The sequence below is a fragment of the Mya arenaria genome, chromosome 2 (assembly GCF_026914265.1).
Source record: "Mya arenaria isolate MELC-2E11 chromosome 2, ASM2691426v1".
NCBI lineage: Eukaryota > Metazoa > Mollusca > Bivalvia > Myida > Myidae > Mya > Mya arenaria.
The window spans coordinates 65,731,207-65,751,185 of record NC_069123.1 but is presented as its reverse complement, the minus strand read 5'-3'; the positions used below and the strand labels follow the sequence as shown (position 1 = coordinate 65,751,185).

General features: G+C 38.5%; 2 protein-coding genes across 2 annotated transcripts; one reads left to right on the top strand and one right to left on the bottom strand.

Annotated features, from left to right (window-relative positions):
* Positions 1–1,449: 1,449 nt before the first annotated feature.
* LOC128219287 (uncharacterized) lies at positions 1,450–5,479 on the bottom strand. Its single transcript, XM_052927101.1, has 2 exons — positions 5,232–5,479; positions 1,450–4,421 (listed from the first exon to the last, which is right to left on the bottom strand). The coding sequence occupies exons 1-2, from the start codon at positions 5,312–5,314 to the stop codon at positions 1,604–1,606; spliced, it is 2,901 nt and encodes a 966-aa protein (XP_052783061.1). The 5' UTR covers positions 5,315–5,479; the 3' UTR covers positions 1,450–1,603.
* A 9,882-nt stretch (positions 5,480–15,361) lies between these two features.
* LOC128216705 (uncharacterized) lies at positions 15,362–18,674 on the top strand. Its single transcript, XM_052923354.1, has 4 exons — positions 15,362–15,955; positions 16,095–17,030; positions 17,314–17,488; positions 17,665–18,674. Exons 1-4 carry the CDS (start codon positions 15,362–15,364, stop codon positions 18,672–18,674), a joined length of 2,715 nt encoding a protein of 904 aa, XP_052779314.1.
* Positions 18,675–19,979: the final 1,305 nt, after the last annotated feature.

The window sequence follows — 19,979 nt, the reverse complement described above, 5'->3', positions numbered from 1 at the left end:
TGTTATTAAAGCGTATAACTGTGGGATTCTCATTTTTCATATTCATATTTTTATAAAAGTAGTACGTGACCGTGGTCCTTGGAAATGTTCCTATTCGAAATTTGTTTTAATAACGGCAGCTCTTTATGAACAATTGGATAACTTATCTGTTCGGCTTGTGGCTGTGTTATATAAAGTATGATACTTATATAGGGCATTACTTTGTCTGTGCAGTCACCAATGCGTACGCTCCTTTTTATTAATCACGTCTTAGACACATTTCCCGTGCCTTTAAAATGGCACCCGAGGAACTTTTGGACATGACGGGGAAGGAGATTTATCCCTCTAGCGACACACTGAAGGCCATGTTTCTTGAACGCATGGATCTACACGCACATGAGGAGGAGCGGCGTACTGACGCGGAAAGGCGCCGGATTTTTCGATGAATCAAGAAATCGAGAGATCAGATTAGCACCAATAGTTATACAGCATTGTATTTTGATTTACGTTTCTTTTACACTGTTAGTTAAAATTGTATTTCGTTGTTTTTGTTAGTGAGCTTGGCGATTCAATATCGAGTGTCGAACCATTCAAACCATGTAACCCGAACTTAGCACGCCTCACCCCATCATTTTCGAATGGGGTGTATGTACAAGGATGCTAGCTGCGCGTATATATTTTACAGAGCAGGTTCACAATAAAGGTATCCCTGGTTCTACTAGGCCAAACTCATCCTGAAACCCTACCGGTGGTGGACAGCGCTTCCAATATCTGGTTACACAGTCTGATGGAGGTGGGAAAATATAGTTGCGGTACATCTATGCTGTACAACAATGTTATCTTAATTCTGTGGCCTCTTGTACTGCACGACGGGGGATAAGTAAGGATAGACCAGTGATGGACGTATGCTGTAGATGATCTGGGCGATCATGACCAATTTGGTGTTCATGCGGCGACCTACCAGTGATTTTCAACATAGGTAACTGATCATCCAGTTAGTGCTGGAGGTGGTCATGTATAGACGACCTTTACGATCGTAACTGCGCAGCACTGGGTGGTTTCAAGCTTGCCTTATAATCAGTTACATGCTCGACAAATATGTTATCTAACACCATTTAAGGATATTTTCAGAAGCCGTAGGTATGGTCATCAATAGTGAGGCACAACCATTCAGATTATGATTAAACTGTTTAACTCACACCGAATTGATACTTTCCTACTTATGTAAAGCCAAGTTTCCGGCTAAAGAATCATGACTATAGTGAATGCCTTTTTAACTTCTGAGTACTATTAATTCAGACTTCAATACTATTAGTTATCGTTAGGCTTCGACGAGAACTGTCAGGAAGGTCGTGCAAAATTATGTAATATACTGGGTATGTTTTTAACATGTTTGTCAACTAAACATACTTATATACGCATATTAATAAAAAACCTATTTGATCAACTATATGATTTCATTACCAACTCTGGCATTCGATTTTTTATTTGAACATAAAATACATGTATACGTCAACATAAGAAATGTTCAAAGTTTATATTTAACAATCATCTTATGATTGAATAGATACCCGATCCTTTCCAAATCTGATATCTGAAACACTATATGTCTACCTCCTGCATCCTACGTGTCTTTCAAAAGTGGAACTATCTTGTGACTATATTCAGAGATAGCTTGCAAGGACCGGTTCCTCGAGTCTTTCAATGCTGCAAGTAGCCTCTCCGGTCTCTGGTAGACGCCCTCCTTGAACAAAGAACATATCGCATTTGCTTGTCTCGAAAATCTTAAAACAAATTCTTGGATTTCACCTGAGTTGGATTCACCTTTCTGGTAAATGCAAAACGATGTAAATTCTGCTATTTCACATAAAACAGCATATAGTTCGACAAAACTTTGGATATATCGTTCGCTTTTAGTGGCCTCATGTCCAAAGTATTCTTCTTCTAAGTCAAAGTCCAGTTTAACAGCTTGTTTTGCATTAAACAAATAATTGTATATCCGCCGAACCAGTGCTTTAGAGTTCACAATCAGCTTTTGAACACGGAAGGGGTGTCGACGTTTCCTGCACTGATGTGAAATATTCAGCCATTTACTTAATGCCTTGCCTTGAATGTAACCAGCGTTCTCCACATTATAGTTTCTTTTGAAAATATTGCCTTCATTAAGCCCTTCGCACATCCTGTGCCAAACATCAGAACAATATTTGCACATCCCTTTAACACATTTGCAGTGTTTGTCCCGACATTGTGTATATTGTGGTACTATCTGTAAACACAGCCGGCAAACTAGTGCTTCGAATTTTACTATAAAATCTGTTGGCGAAACTGCATCACTTGACTCCATTACAAAAGCAGCAAATTGTCTATACTGAAAACACGTAAGTGGCCAATGTGGTCTGCCGTGGCAATCAAAGCAAAATATATCCCCGCAACAACAATGCGCAAATTTCATGTTGGGCGATTTCCGTAAAAGAACACGATGACAATGCTCATTTGGGCACCACGTACTATGGTCTTGTATTTCCATGAACACGTGCTGGCGATATCTGAGGTATTTGCAGACTTCTGGAAGTGGAGTGAAGGAAAGAACGGTAGCTGCATCGACTTTATATGGACACGAATATTCTGGGCATAGTATACTTGTCACACCCGATGAACATTTTATTCGTATGTAGCTTTCCCAGCAGCTGTTACAAAAGCGATGTTTACAAGCCATTAAGGAGGTAGTTAGTGGAGAAAGTGGCGCGGCTGTTGTGAGACATATTGAACAAATGTTATTGTTAGATGCCGTAGTTTTTCGGGATGATGATTTCAAAGGTGTGCTTTTGTTTGTATCTGTATTTGTGTGAGACATTACAGGTTTTTGAGACAAAAAGTGTTCTAACAGCACCGTATCGTAACTTTGATATGAATCAACGTTCCAAGCAAACAGCGTTGCCAACATTTTTTTCCTTTGTTGCAGAACATTTACATCCGAAATTATTTCAGTGTGTATGTTGTGCTTATAGTTCAAAGAAATGCATCGTTTGGTTTTTGTGATAAGCTCCACAATGCTCAGCAACGTGTCCATCACTATATCGATGGAAATTGTTTCTGTAATCTCCGGACAGTTTAAGTTAATTGAAATGTCATAGGCTTGTTCAGTTACACTATTTAAATGGCTTTGAACGTCGTGCACAAATATCATAAACGCCTTTGTTCTTTTTCTGTTTTTAGATGTCAAACTGCTTTCGTTCACTACGGATTCAACTGTATTTGAAATGTCAATCAAAAAACGTCGCGGAGAACAACTACATTCAATAATTCGCTGTCCATACAACTTCGATAAAGTCTTCGATGTTATTTCATACTTACTAAACAAAACCCTTACAGACTTCATCTGAATTCCTTCACATGGACATTTAATAGCACTCGATTTGTCGTCCTCATGTACATACTCTACTGTTACGTCTCTATCTTCTGTTCGTAAATTATCAGTATATTCTTCTGGTGTTGTTGTGGTCGGAGCTACCAAAACCGCATCGTCATTTTCTTCTAAGGTAACTTGTTCTTTTGTTTCATTCCCGAATGCCAAACAACTCTGAACCATATCTTGATCATTTTGTTTAACTGCACTTTGTTTCCGTTTTGAACGTTTTCGTCTGCATTTTCGGTTCATACATGGGATGTAATCTCCTTTGCCATGTCCATTTGTTGAAATTGTGTAATCTGGAAAGTTCAACCAACCTTCATCTAACGCCTGCTCATAACCTTCGTTGATTACATTGCAATTATTTACTTTCGCCTTTTGTTTATATCCCTTTGCCTTGTTAGTTAATGTCCATGGTTTTCTAATAGTCGTTGATGAATAATCTGGTTTTCGTTTTATATTACCTAAATGTTTTCTTTTCACTTGAGCACACGTTTGTTTAGAACAAGGACCAAGTAGATATAACCTGTCTTGAAGCTCTTCTGAATTAGGAGGGATTAAAGCTGTATGAATTTCGAAGTATCCACGACGTTTTTCTATAGCAGATGTACTCACGCATTGCCCGTTCTCTGTTGCTTCTGTCCGATACCTACTCAAACTTGTTCCATAGTTGCTATGATTACGTTTATACGTCTCGACTTGTTGAAAGTAAGGTTCATCTGTACTGACATCCTGTCTAATTACCAGACCGGCTTTGTCTTCAGCTCGAAGAATCTTTTCGCAGTTGATAACAAATAAAATTGATACAACGTGATTTAAATGTGCGTGGACACTTATCTTTTGAAATAAATAATCTCTTTTATCGATATCAAGAGGGTCACACTCATCGAACTTCTCGCCGATCAAATCCGGAAGGAGCCATCTACCGTTCTTGTTAATGCTATACGGTACATTTTTTACCATATTAAGGCTTTCATTTCGAACAGTTGTCTCTATATTGTTATCTCCCTCCAACAATATAACGCCATGTCTCCTGTAATATATAAATTATTTGTAACGTTCTAGTTTTTTTTATCTGCTAATGGTATTTGATTGAGATACTCAGTATACGTGCAGTTAATCTAGACCTTATTTTTTACATTAACTCAGCTACTATCGTTCAAGGCCAGTGTATGTTTCAAACGAATGCCGATACTAAATCTGGCCGATTGATTAAGGAACTTTTTTGTTACATACTCATATATTTAGATAAAATAGGTGTCTTTTAGGTTGCAAGAAATACTGCAGATCACGAATGTGTCCACCTCAGTTTCAGGGCAATACATATTTGAAAGATAACAACGATGACCTTAATAGCTTTGTTAACTTTAACAAAGTTTTATAACAATCGATCAGTTATCATGTGTTTATATTATGCACCAGTCAATTGTAATCACGTCCCACAGGTCCACCAGGTTCGGAGAATAGCAGGGACTTTAACTTTCGGTCCAGCCAATCCCGCGTATCATACCTGCCCTGCGGAGACAAACTGCTGCTAAAATCCCCGCCAAATGCCCACGCACCCCGGGGACATTCAATGTAAGGACCATTCCTCGCTATTTTCGGCACAAAAACAAAACCACCACAATCACCCGGCACTGCGGGGCTATCTGGAAGGTAAAAACGGCCCATTTCCCTCGCTATCCCCGGTTTACCCGGACCTTAACGGCCGTGGTATCAAGTGACTAGTGCATTATCATAAAACATGTACTGTAAATGTGTTGCAGGTCTTTCACAAAATTCATTATGTTTAGCAATTGCTGGCAATTATACATTTAACGAAATAAGAAGAAATAACACTGACCAGTATCGCCTGTTATGTTTGGAGTTAAATGCCCGAATGGTATGACCCGTGCGTATACCATGCTTCCCTCCCTTCTGAACCATCTTCAAGATTCAATGTTTTGGCTGCATAAGGCAATTATACAGCTGGTTAACATTCTTCATTTTCTTCCAGGTCCCGATGAAACACATTGACATCTCGTCCACTGAAACAACTCCAAAATTCTTCTCATTTTGCTATAAACAGCTCGACTGTCATTGTCAGATGGTTTAAAGCTCATATTTTTAATAATTGTTTATACTTGTTGACATACATCTATGACTACCATATAAATTGGCTTTCGATCGATAAAAGGTAAAAATTTCATGACATAAGATTAGTGCCATCATTTATAGAGTCCGATACTTTCGTAAAGCATTATAGGTTTCCAATACTAATTTACCCGACCTAGTGTGAACTGAACAGATTTCTCTACGGTGGAATGAATTAAACATGTACAATTTAAATGCTGTTCAATGCAAGTACTCGGAAGTTAATGTATGTTTATTAAGTTTAAAAGCAAACATATCTTTGCCCTAAGACCAAGGTTTAAGCATACTTTAATCACACTCCCTATGCACCCTGAGTTACTGTTTTTGCAACGTTGAAACTTCAATGTTGAAACTTAAACCATAAAATGTAAGTGTTTATTTCAACTTTCAAATCCAAACATTAATTATTCAAGGTTTCAACGATCAAATACGACATTTGTTTTATCGTTGTTATGCCTGCTGGGTATACAATTTTAAATAACGATCCCTGACTCTGATACTTAATACACTCGCCTCAATGTGTCTTATACAGTGATTGTTCGCATCTTACACAAACACGAAATTTATATTTTGCCATTTGAACAAGCATTCGGAGCTCCTCGGCCATTTTTTTCAAAAACAACCTCGGATGTATTTGGACGGTTTACATACTCAAGAAGAGGTACGTTTAAGTCCGCTGCAAGTAGATCGCGTAGTAATTTTATTTAGCAGTTAAACTTTATGTCTTAACTCTTGGGAATCTTATTTATGTTTGCAATAATACACTTCACTGGTAATCAATTTAAACTTAGATCAATAATTACAAGTATATAACACTAAATTTAATTAACGATATAATTCAAACAAATACGAACTACTTCAACTGATGTACCGGCATACATCCGAGGTTGTTTTAGAAAAAAAATGGCCGAGGAGTTCCGAATGTTGAACAAGGGGTCACCGTATGGGGGGTGCTAGTTTAATTAACAACTCATAGCTCGCAATGTCAGTATCATTAAGGCTTTGAAAAGCATTAGCACAAGACAAACACACTTATCTTATAAAGAACTCCATTTATTTAATGCAATTATCATACAGTTCACCATTTATTCCAACAATGCATTCAGGTACTTGCGTACAGTATATATTTATAAAAGTATAATCCATACAATGGACATGGAAATTTTCATAAAGCAATTATTCAAATGCGAACATGTCAATTAAACAAGTACAATAAGAAACATATTATGGATTATAAGAGAAAAACAAGAGATGTCACAGAGACAGCGCGCTCGACTATTCCGCCGCTTTTCAATGTAAGGATTGAAAAGTTTTGGCGAAACATGCATGGATCACTGTTAGATTAGATTTCAATGCAATACATGGTGTGCTATTAACATAAATGTGGTTCCATGCAAAATATTGACGAGCATTTCTAAGTCTAATAATAAAGGGCCATTATTTGCAAAATACAGTTATCTAACTTGGTTATTCAATTAAGTTGGGTGGTTGAATACCATTGTATAAAGTCTCAATGCAATACATCAAATAGTTGCTGAGATATTATCCTATGTGTGCTAACATGCAAGACCTTAACCAGAATTTCTAAGTGCATAATAAAGGGGCAAAACTTATATATTATAAAAGATAGAGTTATCTTACTTGATTAAATAAGGTTAAATAGATGGGAGCCTGTGTGTAAATTTTCAATGCAATACATGATGTATTCGCTGAGGTATTGACTTCAAAGTGGTTACATGCAAAACCTTAACCATAATTTCTATGTCGAATAAAAAAGGGGCCATTATTTTAATTTAATGCAAACTGGAGTTATCTTACTTGGTTATTTAAGTAGATGGTTGAGTACCATTGTATAAAGTCTCAATGCAATCCATCAAGTAATTGCTGAGATATTAACCTATGTGTGCTTACATGCAAAACCTTAACCAGAATTTCTAAGTCAAATAATAAAGGCATATTATTTGCATTATATTCAAAAAAGTTATCTAGGTATACATATCTAATGTTTCAATGCAATACATGATATATTTGCTGAGATATTGACTTAAATGTGGTAACATGCAAAACCTTAACCAGAATTTCTAAGTAGAATAATAAAGGGCAATTATTTTGCATTAAATGCAAACTAGAGTTATCTAACTTGGTTAATAAAGTAGGTTGGATGGTTGACTACCATTGTATAAAGTCTCAATGCAATACCTCAAGTAGTTGCTGAGATATTAACCTATGTGTACTTACACGCAAAACCTTAACCAGAATTTCTAAGTTGAATAATAAAGGGCAATTTTTTGCATTAAATGCAAACTAGAGTTATCTTACTTGGTTAATTTAGTAGGTTGGGTGGTTGAGTACCATTGTATCAAATATCAATGCAATACCTCAAGTAGTTGCTGATATATTAACCTATGTGTGCTTACACGCAAAACCTTAACCAGAATTTCTAAGTCGAATAATAAAGGGCAATTATTTGCATTAAATGCAAATTAGATTTATCTTAATTGGTTATTTAGTAGGTTAGATGGTTGAGTACCATTGTATCAAGTATCAATGCAATACCTCAAGTAGTTGCTGAGATATTAACCTATGTGTGCTTACACGCAAAACCTTAACCAGAATTTCTAAGTAGAATAATAAATGCCTGTTATTTGCATTATATTCAAATAATTGTTAATCTAACTTCATTAATTTAGTATGTTAGATAGTTGGGAATTCATATCCAAAGTTTCAATGCAATAACTGATGTATTTACTGAGATAATGACTTAAAGGTGCTTACATGCAAAACCTTAACCAAGGTGCCAACGCCGACGCCGACGCCACCGCCGACGCCAGGGTGAGTAGTAAAGCTCTCCTTATTCTTCGAATAGTCGAGCTAATGAGAACACAAAAAAACAATGTAGGATGCACAAGTTTATAAAAATATATTTATCATTTTTAAACTTTGCACTAATACTTATCATTTAAAGTGATAATTGGAATCAATAAATACAAATGTATGACAGACATAAATTTTGAGTGATAAACCTTAACTACTTACTACTTTCTATTAATAACAAGATTGTAACAGTCTATTTAATAGCTGAAATCGCACAAATATTAAATGACTGTCGGGTCCTAAAATTTACAGTAATCAACTATCGTCTCATAAGGTTGTTTTCGGTACTTATTCATCCTTTTGGTATATTTAATATTGTATTAAGTTGTGTTACTGTTTAATTGGAAGTAAGAGTGCATCTTTAATGCCAAACAATAATTTGTCATACGTACAGGCCTTCACCTGAGGAGTTTCTAAATTGGATTGTTCATTGGAAACAAAAGCAATCAGGTTTGCATACTTTGATAAAAATAAGTATTCTCCGTTTTATGTACATAATCATAGTAGTCAACTGATATGTTGACCTACTTGAACCGTCATAGTTTTCCCTTTAACGACCCGACATAGTTTCCAAATGTGAATTGCATCCCACCTGTTCCAGCAACACTGCCTCATCTCTAACAACAAAGAGAATACAAACAGTCTTCAACAGACACCCCAGCAGGTATAAAGCGTTGGGTTTTTCGGACGTCGAAAACCAAATATCCGACGTCTATCTGCGAAGATGCCTGGTATAAAGCCTGCGTATTTAAGAATACCTACCAGACCTTTTACGGTGATGTAATAGCTATAATTAACTTTTTTTATTTGATAAATGATAAAAATGTCCACAAACCTCACAGATCAAAAACAATCTATATGTATACCAACGTGAACAAAATCTATAATATGCATACCAGCGGACCCCCCACCCCCACCCCCACCCCACCCCAATTTATATGCATACCAGCGTGACCCCCCCCCCCCCCCAATCTATATGCATACCAGCGTGAAGGAAAATACTCTATATGCATACCAGCATAAAAAAAATCTTCCATGAACACACTTCATATCTAACTTCAAAAACAACTCAGAACGCTAATATCATTTCAAGCATTTCAGATTTAATACTGGTTTAAGCACTTGGGCAACCAACTGTACATGTACACATAAACTCATACACAATGATATATTCAAACTGAATTAAACATGATTATTTTGTTTTTCTTAATCATATTAACATCATATAATATTAATATTATATATTTAATGACTTATGTTCAAGTTAAACACGTATTTTTACCAATCCATTAGTAACTTTCAACACAAAAATTTCAAACTTTGATAAAAAAAGAAAAGTTATTGAACACGTCGACTGCCCAAAGCTGAATGACAGTTACACGTAATTCCTCGTGCACGAAACCTTCTATTATCCGCCACCTAGCGGATATAACGCTACATTCAAACGGAAATTATTTTTCTACTAATTATGCCCCCCTTCGAAGAAGAGGGGTATATTGCTTTGCACAGGCATGTCGGTCGGTCGGTCGGTCCGTCGGTAGACCAAAGCTTGTCCGAGTGATGACTCGACAATTCCTGGACGTATGGTCATCAAACTTCACATGAAGGTTGGGCCTGACCAGTAGATGACCCCTATTGATTTTGGGCGTCATCGGGTCAAAGGTCAAGGTCACAGTGACCTTTAATGGTAAAATAATTTTAAAGCTTGTCCGAGTGATAACTCAACAATGCCTGCACCCATGGCCCTCAAACTTGACATGGAGGTTGGGTCTGACCAGTAGATGACCCCTATTGTTTTTGGGGGTCATCAGGCCAAAGGTCAAGGTCACAGTGACCTTGAATGGTAAAAGGTTGTCCGAGTGATAACGTGACAATGCCTGCACCCATGGCCCTCAAACTTGACTTGGAGGTTGGGCCTGACCAGTAGCTGACCCCTATTGTTTTTTGGGCTCAATGGGTCAAAAGTCAAGGTCACAGTGACCTTGAATGGTAAAAGGTTGTTCGAGTGATAACTCAACAATGCCTGCACCCATGGCCCTCAAACTTGACTTGGAGGTTGGGCCTGACCAGTAGATGAACCCTATTGTTTTTGGGGGTCATTGGGCCAAAGGTCAAGGTCACAGTGACCTTGAATGGTAAAAGGTTGTCCGATTGATAACTCAACAATGCCTGCACCCATGGCCCTCAAACTTGACTTGGAGGTTGGGCCTGACCAGTAGATGACCCTTATTGATTTTGGGGGTCATTGGGCCAAAGGTCAAGGTCACAGTGACCTTGAATGGTAAAAGGTTGTCCGATTGATAATTCAACAATGCCTGCACCCATGGCCCTCAAACTTGACTTGGAGGTTGGGCCTGGCCAGAAGATGGTCCCTATTGATTTAAGGGGTCATTGGGCCAAAGGTCAAGGTCACAGTGACCTTGAATGATAAAAGGTTGTCCAAGTGATAACTCAACAATGCCTGCACCCATGGCCCTCAAACTTGACATGGAGGTTGGGCCTGACCAGTAGATGACCCCTTATGATTTTAGGGGTCAAAGGTCAAGGTCACAGTGACCTTGAAAGCAAACTCAACAATTCTTGGACCTATGGTCATCAAACTTGACATGAAGGTTGGGCCTGCCCAGTAGATGACCCCTATCGACTATGGGGGTCATCAGGCCAAGGTCAATGTCACAGTAACCTTTAACGCAAAAAAGTTAACAAATCTTCCCCCACTGATATCTCAACAATGCCTGAACCTATGATCATTAAACTTGACATGGATGTTAAGCCTGACCAGTAGATCACCCTTATTGATTTTAGGATTCATAGAGCCAACGGTCAAGGTCACAGTGATCTTGAATGGTAAAAGGTTGTCCGAGTGATAACTCAACAATGCCTGAACCCATGGCCTTCAAACTTGACTTGGAGTTGCATCTGACTTGTAGATGACCCCTTATGATTTAAGGGGTCATCGGGTCAAAGGTCAAGGTCACAGTGACCTTGAACGAAAAAAACTTGTCTTGTGATAACTTGACAATGCCTGCACCCATGGCCCTCAAACTTGATATTTAGGTTTCTGGTGACCAGCTGATGACTCTGGATTTTGAGTTCATAGAGTCAAAGGTCATGACGGTCATAACACACTTTATCCTCACACTTTAATGGTCATAATCTTAAAACAGCAACAAATCAGCTGTCATTTCGGTCCATGCATATTTCATTCAATTGTCCATATAATCCTGACAACATGGCGCTCAGGGGGGGCATAATGTTTGACAAACATCTCTTGTTCATATACATTCAAACTTAGAAAATTATACTAAATGCAAACCAGCGTGAAAAACCTTGGCCACAAACTATATGCATATCAGCGGGACCCCCCCCCCCCCCAATATATATGCGTACTAGCGTGAAAAAACCCATTCTATATGCATTCAAGCTTGAAAAATAACTATATTACAATTATATAAGAGTATGTACGTTTAGGCCACACCAAATTGATAACTTGTTCATCCAAAAAATAATGGGGCGAGCGAGCGAAATAATAATAAAAATATTTGTTTTGCATTTTGCAAAAAAGAGGAGCGAGCGAAGAGCGAACAAATATATATAGTCATTTAACTCACTTTTGCTCACATTTTATTCACTTATTAACTAAACAATGATATTGTAAATAGTAAAAGGATAACATCCAGTAAAAGAATGATAACACTAAAAGATAATTCTATACAAATTTTATTTTTGATATCAAACAAATGCTATTTGAGATCAAGCAAATGTATTTCTTTAAACTATTTCATAAATGAGAGAATTTAAAACCAGTTTTCCAGTTTTTTAAACCTTTTTTAAAAGTTGTTTTCAAAATACCCTATGCATGGCTCAGTTAAAGCCTGGACACAAACACTAATGGTCACAGCCACCTGCCTGCCCAATGGCATATCCAAATCTATTTACTAGGTTTTCCACTTTTCCTTAGGAAAACTTAGTTATAAATAATTCTCTATTAAAATACAATGTCATATCTCATGCCATGGAAATGACTAGACAAGGTGACTTGAAAAATAACTCACAAAATGAATATAGGCATTTGCAATCAAATATAAACTACAGCTATCATTCTTGCATTGACTACATGATTGGCCTTGGTAGCCATCTAAGTTCTGGAAGAGAATTTACAAAAAACCTACACTGTATTGTAAATTATTTCAACTGAAAATATGTCACAGAAAATTCCAGCCAGCGCCAGACTGATATTAGGCTTTTTCAGAATTTAATACCTATCATTTTTAAACTTGCGGATTTTCCTTATTTTTTTAGATATCTTGTTCAAATTTAGACAAGTAATTAAGAAAACATAAACATATATAAAAAATTAAAACTCACTTTTACTTCTGTTGTACTGCAAATACTGATTGTGTCAATTTTCATATAAAGCAAAAAAATATTTCAAGAAAATACAAGAATTTGCAATATTTTTTCATAGAAAAAAACAACAATCAGCATAAATATTGAACACTTGAATAATTTCCATATATAGTTTAAATATACACATGAACATCTAAAAAATCTACAAACATTTATTCACAACACAAAGTGTGATTAATACCTTTTTCCAATCACACAGTCTAACACCATTTTTTTTATCCTTTTTGACTAAAAATTACAAAATATACACAATCTGGCTTGTTTGATGTTTTTTGTGTGAATGGTAACTCTCATGGAATTGCATGAAGCACATATGAATGTCAGTCAGATTAATTTTTAGCGTCATCCTACTGTCCACGAACATCGACTCATTGGTGACCAAGGCATCGTACCCAAGCATGCCGTCGTTGCCTCATGGGGACAGGAATTTCATGATCCGCTGCGTTGGAGGAATCTGAAATTTTAATAAGCAATATAATACATAAATGTTCATTGTAGTATAATGTAGTATGCATTACTGAAACAATTTGATGATAACACAAGAAAGGTGGTGCTCGTTCCTTGACCTAAATGTATATTGTATTTTTGAAAGTAAACAAATAATACAAAAACTACATCATATTTGCTATATTAACAGCAAAGAAGTTAAAATACACACCTGAAGTTTTTACCTGGACAGGTGTAGAAGGCATAGATGACAGATTGGAAACTGTCTTTTCACTGTAAGGTTCATCCGAATTCCCGTCAAACATGTCCGAACCAAATTCACTTTGGATAATCACTGTCATTCACGATAAAATTCAGCACTTCTTGTCCAGTATATATTCGTTTACTTTTAGCGGGAGCCAAATTTAAACAAACACATTTGTCCAAAATTTAATCAAACTTTAAATGGTGGAAGAATTGTCATTTGATAACGTATTCACAGGGGCAGGTTGCGTTGTTTTGACACACCACGCCCCCGTCCGTTTTTGCTTTTTTTTATCAATTTTTTTTTATCAAAAAATAGTAAGAATATGTTTTCACAAGTTACAGTTACCACATCATATTCTCACTAAAATTTGATAAAAAAAAAAAAAAAAACAACAACAAAAAACACGGACGGGGGGCGTGGTGTGTCGAAACAACGCAACCTGCCCCTGTGAACGTAGTAATTTTCAAAAATCACGAAGTGAACTGTTGCCAATTTAGTCTCGATCATCTAGACGCCTTGTATCCGGGTCTATATCGTTCATTGAGTCTAATTAGAGCGGCTGCACGATTGAGCCGGTGCTTTGATAATTGTAATTATTGAAAACATTCGGAGCTCCTCGGCCTTTTTTTTCAAAAACAACCTCGGATGTATGCCGGTACATCAGTTGAAGTAGTTCGTAAATTTTTGAATTATATCATTAATTAAATGTATTGTTTTAGAGTTGTATTTATTGATCTTAGTTTAAATTGATTCCGAATGTATTGAAAAACGCGGGGGAAAAAGGCTACATTCTACTAAACAAATTAGCGCTCGTAAAAAAAAATATAACATTTTTTTAAGATGATGCGGGCGCAAGTGAAAAAAATATTATTTTTTTTGCTTTTCTGAAGAAATAGGTGCGGGAAATCCGATGAACAAGTTATTAATTTGGTGTGGCCTTAGCAACTTATGTTTTGATGTGACATAGCGCTAGGAAATTAAAGACCAACATTTTACCAGCATTGGATGAGAACATATAACAAATTAGCATGTGTGTGCAATTTCTCGCATTCCATACTTGTTATCATTAGTTTCGCCAAGGCTTTCCTTCAATGACATTTTTGTTCCGCTACCCACGTACTAGAAACAAAAAACACACATGATAGAAACCTAAAGACGGTAGAGCCGACAGAGAGTCGACATTTCTGTAATATGTTATTAAGAAGGTGGTTATATAGTGGGTTCTACGTTTTCAGATACTTTTATCAGACATCAATATTTATGTGCATGAAGTTTCCATCATTTCCGTTGATATATGACCAGTTTATATTTTATGTAAACAAATAATAATAAATTTCCTTTTATTGCCACATAATTATTCTAATGACAATTAATAATATGCAGAATTCAGTAAAACTACTCTGCATGTATAACTCAGCTGTAATTTAGAATTTCAATCAAATTTCACATAATTGTAGAGCACTACTGGGAGTTGTCCCCCCCCCCCCCCCCCTCTACATTAAGTACCCTAGCTCATGTCAAGGAGTGATAAATGTTTTAAAATACATTATACTATTACCGACAACTCTGTCTACTACAACAGTACCAATATCTGAGCGAACTACAAAAGCACTTATCACTGGGTCAACTACAACGTTACCAACCTATGTGTCCTCTACATCAGAATCAACCACAGAGTCAACTACAACAGAACTAATATCTGTGTACCCTATAACTGTATCGATCACAGGTTCAACTACAACAAAATCGATCTCACCAAACACTCTGTCCACTATAGAACACTAATCACTGGGTCTACAAGAGAACCAATCACTGGGTCCACTACAACAGAACCACTCACTGGATCCATTACAACATAACCAATGACTGGGTCTACTACAGCAGTACCACTCACTGGTTCTACTGCAGCAGTACCAATCACTGGGTCCACTACAGCAGTGCGGATCACTGGGTCCACTACAACAGTACCAATCACTGGGTCCACTACAACAGAACCAATCACTGGGTCCACTACAGCAGTACCAATCACTTGGTCCACCACAGCAGTACCAATCGCTGTGTCTACTACAGCAGTACCACTCACTGGGTCTACTACAACATTACCAATCACTGGGTCTACTACAGCATTACCACTCATTGGGTCCACTAAAATAGTAACAATCACTGGGTCCACTACAACAGTACCAATCACTGGGTCCACTACAACAGTACCAATCACTGGGTCCACTACAGCAATACCCCTCACTGGGTCCACTACAACAGTACCAATCACTGGGTCCACTACAACAGTACCATTCACTGGGTCTACTACAGCTACAGCAGTACCAATCACTGGGTCCACTACAACAGTACCACTCACTGGGTCCACTACAACAAAACCAATTACTCGGTCCACTTCAGCAGTTCCAATAGCTGGGTTCACTACAACAGTTCCAAAAGCGGGGTCCACTACAACAGTTCGAATAGCTGGGCCACTAGAGTGATACTTATCACTGAGTCAACTACTGCAGTTCCAATCTTTTGTCCGCTACAACAGTACCAATTACTGGGTCCATACCAATAGTACCAATCACTTGGTCCAATTTAAAAGTACAGACCAACGGGTCCACTTCAGCAGAACCAATCACCAGGTCCACCACAAAAGTACCGACCACCGAGTCTACTACAACAGTACCAATCACTAGGTCTTCTACAACAGTACCAATCACTGGGTCCACTACAACAGAACCAATCACTGGGTCAATTACAACAGAACCAATCACTGGGTCCATAACAACAGAACCAATCGGGTCGACTAAAACAGTACCGACCAACGGGTCCAATGTATCAGTACGAATTACTGGGTCGACTACAACAGTACCACTCACTGGGTCCACTACAATAGATCCAATCACTGGGTCCCCTAAAACAGTACCAATCACTGGGTCAACTACAGCAGTACCACTCACTGGGTCCACTGCAACAGAACCAATCACTGGGTCCACCAAAACAGTACCAATCACTGGGTCCACTACAACAGTACCAATCACTGGGTCCACTACACCAGTACCAATCACTGGGTCCACTACAACAGTACCGACCAACGGATCCACTGCATCAGTACGAATCATTAAGTCAACTACAACAGTTCCAATCATTGAGTCCACGACAACAGGACCGACAAACGGGTCCACTGCATCAAAACCAATCACTAGGTCTACTACAGCAGTAGCACTCACTGGGTCTAGTACAACAGTACCAATCACTGGGTCTACTACAGCAGTAGCACTCACTGGGTCTAGTACAACAGTACCAATCACTGGGTCTACACCAACAGAACCAATCACTGGGTCTACTACAACAGAACCAACCACTGAGTCTACTACAACAGTACCAATCACTGGGTCCACTAAAATAGTACCAATCACGGGGTCTACTACAACAGTACCAATCACTGGGTCTACTACAACAGTACCGACTAACGGGTACACTAAAGCAGTACCAATCACTGGTCTCACTGCATCAGTACCAATCACTGGGTCCACTGCAACAGTACCAGCCACTTGGTCTACTACAACGTAAAGTACCAATCACTGGGTCTACTACAACAGTACCAATCACTGGGTCTTCTACAGCAGTACCAATCACTGTGTCCACTACAGCAGTACCTATCACTGGGTCTACTACAACGTACAGTACCAATCACTGGTTCTACTACAACAGCACTAATCACTGGGTCCACTAAAACAGTACCAATCACTGGGTTTTCTACAACGTACAGTACCAATCACTGGGTCTACTACAACAGTACCAATCACTTGGTCTACTACAACAGAACCAATCACTGGGTCCACTACAACAGTACCGATCACTGGGCCCACTACAACAGTACCGATCACTGGGTCTACTACAGCAGTACCAATCACTGGGTCTACTACAACAGTACCAATCATTGGGTCCACTACAACAGAACCAATCACTGGGTCTACTACAGCAGTACCAATCACTGGGTCTACTACAACAGTACCGATCACTGGGTCTACTACAACAGTACCAATCACTGGGTCTACTACAACAAAACCAATTACTGGGTGTACTACAGCAGTACCAATCACTGGGTCTGCTACAGCAGTACCACTCACTGGGTCTACTACAACATAACCATTCACTGGGTCTACTACAACAGTACCAATCACTGGGTCTACTACAGCAGTACCAATCACTGGGGCTTCTACAACAGTACCAATCACTGGGTCCACTACAACAAAACCACTCACTGGGTCTACTACAACAGTACCAATCACTGAGTCTACTACACCAGTACCAATCACTGGGTCCACTACAGCAGTACCACTCACTGGGTCCACTGCAACAGAGCCAATCACTGGGTCCACCAAAACAGTAGCAATCACTGGGTCCACTACAACGGTACCAATCACTGGGTCCACTACACCAGTACAAATCACTGGGTCCACTACAACAGTACCGACCAACGGATCCACTGCATCAGTACGAATCACTGGGTCAACTGCAACAGTTCCAATCATTGGGTCCACGACAACAGGACCGACAAACGGGTCAACTGCATCAGTACCAATCACTGGGTCTACTACAGCAGTAGCACTCACTGGGTCTACTACAACAGTTCCAATCACTGGGTCTACTACAGCAGTAGCACTCACTGGGTCCACTACAGCAGTACCAATCACTGGGTCAACACCAACAGTACCAATCACTGGGTCCACTGCAACAGTACCAGTCACTTGGTCTACTACAACGTACAGTACTAATCACTGGGTCTACTACAACAGTACCAATCACTGGGTCTTCTACAGCAGTACCAATCACTGTGTCCACTACAGCAGTACCTATCACTGGGTCTACTTAGGCAGTACCAATCACTGGGTCTACTACAACTGTACCAATCACTGGGTCTACTACAACAGTACCAATCACTGGGTCTACTACAACGTACAGTACCAATCACTGGGTCTACTACAACAGTACCAATCACTGGGTCTACTACAACAGAACCAATCACTGGGTCCACTACAACAGTACCAATCACTGGGTCTACTTCAGCAGTACCAATCACTGGGTCTACTACAACAGAACCAATCACTAGGTCTACTACAACAGTACCAATCACTGAGTCTACTACAGCAGTACCAATTACTGGGTCTACTACAACAGTAAACACTGGGTCCACTACAGCAGTACCAATCACTGGGTCTACTACAACAGTACCAATCACTGGGTCCACTGCAACAGTACCAATGACTGGATCTACTACAACGTACAGTACCAATCATTGGGTCTACTACAGCAGTAGATACCACTGGGTCTACTACAACAGTAGAGACCATTGGGTCTTCTACAACAGTACCAATCACTGCGTCATCTACAACAGTACAAATCACATCAGTACCGACAAGGGGGTCCACTACAACATTTCAAATCGTTGCGTCCACTACAACAGTAGAAATTTCTAGGTCATCTACAACAGAACCACTCACTGGGTTATCGACAATAGAACCGACCACTGAGTCCACTACAACAGTACCAATTTTGGGCTAACTACAACAGTACCAAAGACTTGTTCCACTACACCAGTACCAAAGTTTGGGTCAAATTCAAAAGTATCAATCACTTGGTCTAGTACAACAGTACCAATCACTTGGTCAACAACAACAGTACCAATCACTGGGTCAACAAAAACAGAACCAATCACTGTGTCAACTACAAATTAAAGTACTGTCCATCGGCTCAATTATAACAGTACTGGTTGAGAAGCAGTTTACGATGGAAAGCAGTTTCCGACAAATCGCTTTTTCGCGTACTTTCTTTAGATCTTCATAAAGAAGGTACTGCAATTCAACTAACTAGGCAATCAAAAGTAGAAATTCTTACCGAGACACGTAAGTAACTTTAATTATTATTTAATGTTTAATGTTTATTTTTCATTTTGTACACAAAATTGCACGTGGGGGATCGGCACGCGCAGCGTATTGCGCATGCGTGTGAACCTAATTTGCATATCTATGAATAGCTAAGGTTTTCTTAAATTGACTTATACAAATTTATGATGATTATTGTGTACATATTTGTGAACACTGGTGTCATGCTTGTTTCGCACCCACATTCACTTAAATGTATACAAACACAAGTTTCTATCAGAAATGAATCAAAATATCATCGAAATTAAGTGTCTGCCTGATATCAAGTATGAATTGACTGTTGTAAATTTTAAGGTTTAAATTTTTCGTTAATGCTGAAAAATTAAATAGTATTTATCTCATTTCATTCTTATATTTAGTATATTGAATACACAGATAATAAAAACACACAATAGGCACCTTAAAACTGCCCGGCATTCGATTTGTCGGAAATTGCTTCTAACCACAAGCTAATCAGAACAGTATAAGTACCCTCTTTGCGTCCCTATTAGATACGTCACACATCTGAAAAATTTATCGACAATAGCAGCTTGGGCTGGAGTTA

Coding starts and splice junctions, on each gene's coding strand:
- LOC128219287 (XM_052927101.1), bottom strand. CDS start 5,314: ATGGTTCAGAAGGGAGGGAAGCATGGTATACGCACGGGTCATACCATT. Junction 4,422..5,231: donor AAACATAACAGGCGATACTG/GTCAGTGTTATT, acceptor TATATATTACAG/GAGACATGGCGTTATATTGT.
- LOC128216705 (XM_052923354.1), top strand. CDS start 15,362: ATGACTGGGTCTACTACAGCAGTACCACTCACTGGTTCTACTGCAGCA. Junction 15,956..16,094: donor AAGCGGGGTCCACTACAACA/GTTCGAATAGCT, acceptor TTAAAAGTACAG/ACCAACGGGTCCACTTCAGC. Junction 17,489..17,664: donor ACAGCAGTACCAATCACTGG/GTCTACTACAAC, acceptor CTACTACAACAG/TACCAATCACTGGGTCTACT.